The 5,000-nt window shown below is 46.3% G+C and overlaps 1 protein-coding gene across 1 annotated transcript in view; it reads left to right on the forward strand.

Moving 5' to 3' along the window:
* Nucleotides 1-5,000, forward strand: part of lars2 (leucyl-tRNA synthetase 2, mitochondrial) — a 56,361-nt gene that overhangs the window by 13,181 nt on the left and 38,180 nt on the right. The window contains exons 4-7 of the mRNA XM_042304822.1: nucleotides 3,719-3,810; nucleotides 3,959-4,019; nucleotides 4,158-4,247; nucleotides 4,767-4,910. Of these exons, the coding sequence (XP_042160756.1) occupies nucleotides 3,719-3,810; nucleotides 3,959-4,019; nucleotides 4,158-4,247; nucleotides 4,767-4,910 (387 nt within the window). The remainder of the gene's footprint in view (nucleotides 1-3,718; nucleotides 3,811-3,958; nucleotides 4,020-4,157; nucleotides 4,248-4,766; nucleotides 4,911-5,000) is intronic.

Raw genomic sequence — 5,000 nt, forward strand, 5'->3', positions numbered from 1 at the left:
GTGTGATGTTTAGTAAAATACCTTCCCTGTAGCCTAGTTGTGGTGTGATGTTTAGTAAAATACCTTCCCTGTAGCCTAGTTGTGATGTTTAGTAAAATACATTCCCTGTAGTCTAGTTGTGGTGTGATGTTTAGTCAAATCCCTTCCCTGTAGCCTAGTTGTGGTGTGATGTTTAGTCAAATCCCTTCCCTGTAGCCTAGTTGTGGTGTGATGTTTAGTCAAATCCCTTCCCTGTAGTCTAGTTGTGGTGTGATGTTTAGTCAAATCCCTTCCCTGTAGTCTAGTTGTGGTGTGATGTTTAGTCAAATCCCTTCCCTGTAGTCTAGTTGTGGTGTGATGTTTAGTCAAATCCCTTCCCTGTAGCCTAGTTGTGGTGTGATGTTTAGTAAAATACCTTCCCTGTAGTCTAGTTGTGGTGTGATGTTTAGTAAAATACCTTCCCTGTAGCCTAGTTGTGGTGTGATGTTTAGTAAAATACCTTCCCTGTAGCCTAGTTGTGATGTTTAGTAAAATACCTTCCCTGTAGTCTAGTTGTGGTGTGATGTTTAGTAAAATACCTTCCCTGTAGCCTAGTTGTGGTGTGATGTTTAGTAAAATACCTTCCCTGTAGCCTAGTTGTGATGTTTAGTAAAATACCTTCCCTGTAGTCTAGTTGTGGTGTGATGTTTAGTCAAATCCCTTCCCTGTAGTCTAGTTGTGGTGTGATGTTTAGTCAAATCCCTTCCCTGTAGCCTAGTTGTGGTGTGATGTTTAGTAAAACACCTTCCCTGTAGTCTAGTTGTGGTGTGATGTTAAATGATTAGACTGCCTGTGGCTCTGATCTGCTTTCAGCTTGCAGCTCATCTCTTCACAGATGGAACCAGAGCTTTTGGGATTTGTGTGTGGGTGGACACACATACACTTTAGCATAGCCATGCCAATGTGTTGCATGCCCAAAATCAGCCCCTTCCCCTGGGACTCCTGTCTGTCAGGCTGTCCTGGACTGACAAGTCACTCCCTAATATACATCTACGTCCACTCTGTGGGCAGGTTTGTCTCTTAGCTCCTCCTCTATCCATAGGTTATCCATAAGTTGAATGTAGGCAGTACAGTCGTAGTGGGGGAGTTAGAGCCTTGACTTTGGCCCTGGGGTTGTTGTGGAGCATCGACTGTTAAAAAGGGATGATGGTTTGCCTCTGACATAGTCTCTTTGGGCTGATGTAACTTTGAGAAATGAACCGAGGCAGACAGCCTGTCCCTGTCCGTCAGGAGTTCATCTGTTCTCGACAACAGATCAGCTAAAGGTCCTCCTCACTACATTAGATAATGGGCACATTTAAACTGATAAAACGGTATATTAACACGGCAAGCACATCTATTTTAATGACCATAGGGACTTCTTTATATTTCTAAATCTACAGGTACTCATTTCTCTAGTCAATGTCTGTATATTTTACCTCGGCACGAAGGCGCTCACTTAGACTGATAACATCCAGCACTCGGCTTTACAAATTAGGCCCAGGCAGTTACCAAGGATACCGATTTGTCTGAAGCGTCAGACTCGTTAGTCGATACACACTCCCTCTCCACTCTCCTTCCCCCTCACCACTCTCCTGTCCCCCTCACCTCTCTCTTCTCTCTCTTCTCTCTCTCTCTCTCTCTCTAAAAAGGGATATCTATCTCCTCCTCTCTCTCTCTTCTCTCTCTTCTCTCTCTCTCTCTCTAAAATCTCCTCTCGAGTCTCTCTCTCTTCTCTCTCTGTCTCTGTCTCTGGGGGAGTTCTCCTTGACTTTGGCCCTGGGGTTGTTGTGGGCATCGACTGTTTAAAGGGATGATGGTTTGCCTCTCTTCAGGAGTTCATCTGTTCTCTTCAGATCTCTAAAGGTCCTCCTCTCTACATTAGATAATGGGCACATTTAAACTGATAAAAACGGTATCCCTTAACACTCTCACTCTATTCTAATGACCTAGGGACTTCTTTATATTTCTAAATCTACAGGTACTCTTCTCTCTCAATGTCTGTCTCTTTTCTCTCCTCTCTCTCTTGTCTCTAACATCTCTCTCTTCTCTCTCTTCTCTCCTCTCAGTTCTCCTCTCTTGTCCTGTCTCTCTCGTTAGTCGATACACACTCCCTCTCCACTCTCCTCCTCTCTCCCCCTCTCCTGTCTCTCTCTCCTCTCTCCTCTCTCTCTCTCTCTCTGTCTCTCTCTGTCTCTCTCTCTCTCTCTCTCTCTCTCTCTCTCTGTTCTCTCCTCTCTATATCTCTGTCTCTCTGTCTCTCTCTCTATCTCTCTCTCTGTCTCTCTGTCTCTCTCTCTCTCTCTGTTCTCTCTCTCTCTCTTCTCTTCTCTCTCTCTCTCTCTCTCTCTCTCTCTCTCTCTCTCTTCTCTCCTCTCTCTCTTGTCTCTGTTCTCTCTCTCTCTCTCTCTCTCTCTCTGTCTCTCTCTCTCTCTCTTGTCTCTTTCTCTCTCTCTCTCTCTCTCTGTCTCTCTCTCTCTCTCTCTCCTCCTCTCTCTCTCTGTCTCTCTCTCTCTCTCTCTCTCTCTCTCTTCTCTCCTCTCTCTCTTGTCTCTCTCTCTCTCTCTCTCTCTCTCTCTCTCTCTTGTCTCTCTCTCTCTCCACTGCTCTTCCATTATCTTGTCTCTCTCTCTCTCTCTCTCTCTCTCTCTCTCTCTCTCTCTCTCTCTCTCTCTCTCTCTCTCTCTCTCTCTCTCTCTCTCCACTGCTCTTCCATTCTCTTCTCGTCTCCACTCCTGCCTCTCCTTCTTTCTCTTCAGTAAGGGTTTGGGTGGAAGAAAAGTGAAGGATCAAGAAGGAATAGTGAAGGGTGAAAAGAGCTTATCAATTCTTAATAGTGTTGTGAGAAGTGGAGGGAAGGAGGGAGACACTGGTGTGAAGAAGTGGAAGTAAGTGAGAAAACACATTATGAGGAGAGGGGTGGGACTGACTGACTGACTGACTGACTGACTGACTGACTGACTGACTGACTGACTGACTGACTGCAAGCACAAGCTGGAAGCCTGTATAAACCTCTGATCACATCTGTTAGTGCTGCAAAGTACAATGCCTTTCAACACAACATCCCCATACTAGTGTGAATGAAATATAGATGATGATGATGCAAACAGAGAGGCCTTGGTTCCTATTACCATCCTCCATTTAACACATCCAATCAGATCAGCGCCGGTATGTTCCATGTATAAATCACATTACAACATTAGGCCTTTATGGGCCTGTGCACAGCCACTCTACATGCATTAGATGTTATGTTCCCTCACCTCTCTGCCTTACACTCTGGTTGGGTTTAACAGCTTCTACGTATATTACATGTCTTCGGGCATAGAACAGAGATTATGGATAATGAGACGGAAAAGGTTGACACTGTTATGCATGTCTAAAGACTCATGCACGACAGTATTACGGTCAAATGCTCTTGTACAGCCTTCGGGCCTTGTTGATGTTCTTTACTAGGGATGTGCTAGAGTACTCTCAAACCGGCCTGTGTTAAAGGGATATCCTGAAAAGTCAGGTATGATATGTTCACATATGGTATCTGTGCCGGTTTGTTGTCTGAAGCACAGCTATAGCTGTATTAGTAATTGCCCGGCCTAAGGGGACAAATCAAGTATTTTAAATTGAATTGAACTGTTATCTTGGGGGTTGTGTGTAACGTGTAAAACCCAATGGGCTGGGAAGAACAGGTGTGATATGTAACTGATTTCTGTGTAACTGTTATTAGGTGCTAAACCCAATGGGCTGGGATGCTTTTGGACTCCCAGCAGAGAACGCTGCCATCGAGAGAGGCCTTGACCCGGAGGAATGGACTAAGAGGTACAATACAAGATATGACACAAACACCTTTCTCTCTCACTCACTCACTCACACACACACACACACACACACACACACACACACACACACACACACACACACACACTCCCCTAACGTCCTCCTCTCCCCTGTCTGTCTCCGTCCCCAGTAATATCCAGTCCATGCGGGAGCAGCTCGACAGCCTAGGGCTCTGCTTTAATTGGGACAAGGTGAGTAATGGGAGGAGCTGAGCACCACCTCCAACCTTCCAGTGGTAGGCTCTGTGTGGGTGGATGACTCTCTTTTCTCTCGTGCGTGTGTGTATCAATCATCTTGTGGATCACTCTGCTTCCCTCTCCTCTGACCAGGAGGTGACCACCTGCCTACCAGACTACTACAGGTGGACCCAGTGGCTGTTTGTCAAGCTCTTCAAGGCAGGACTTGCCTATCAGAAAGAGGTAGATTCGGGGGCCTTGAGTTTGTCCAATCCTTGTCATAGGCTGTGTCTCAATAGTCCAAAGTGGTTTCCTCTCTTCATCTCCTTTCCATCTCTGCTGACGAGGAGATGATGACACTTTGAACTAATGTGATGCAGTCATGCCCCTGGTATTGTCATAGGCTGTGTGTAGAACTCCAGGGAGGCAGGATGAGGGAGACACACCCCAGGAGGATGACTCTCAGGCAGGCCACAGAGGCTCAGTGGCCTGGGGAACAGTCTTCAGTAACTATGGAGCCTCCTGTGGCTTTGTGAGGAAAACACATTTTGTGTAGTAGATTACAGACAATCGGAAAATCTGTGCTGTAGTGGAGAGGTCATGTAGTTTAATCAGATGCAAGGTATTTTGGCACTCGTATCAGTAGACATCCGTCTCTTTCTCTGATTCGATCAGCTCCTGTGATGTTGGCTTATGTCTGTCTTTGTGTCTGTGTGTAGTTGTAGTAATTGTAATCTGTGTGTGTGCGCGTGTGTGTTCCAGGCGGTGGTGAACTGGGACCCTGTGGACCAGACGGTGTTGGCTGATGAGCAGGTGGATGACAAAGGGCGCTCCTGGAGGTCTGGAGCTCTGGTGGAGCAGAAATTACTCAGGCAGTGGTTCATTAAGACCACCAACTACGCCAAGGTAGGTGTGTGTGTATCGTGCGCATGGCGGGTGTGTTGGGGATAATCCTGTCAGCAGCAATAAGGGTCAAAGGGCGTCCTATCACATCAA

This window comes from Oncorhynchus tshawytscha, linkage group LG23 (genome assembly GCF_018296145.1).
Source record: "Oncorhynchus tshawytscha isolate Ot180627B linkage group LG23, Otsh_v2.0, whole genome shotgun sequence".
NCBI lineage: Eukaryota > Metazoa > Chordata > Actinopteri > Salmoniformes > Salmonidae > Oncorhynchus > Oncorhynchus tshawytscha.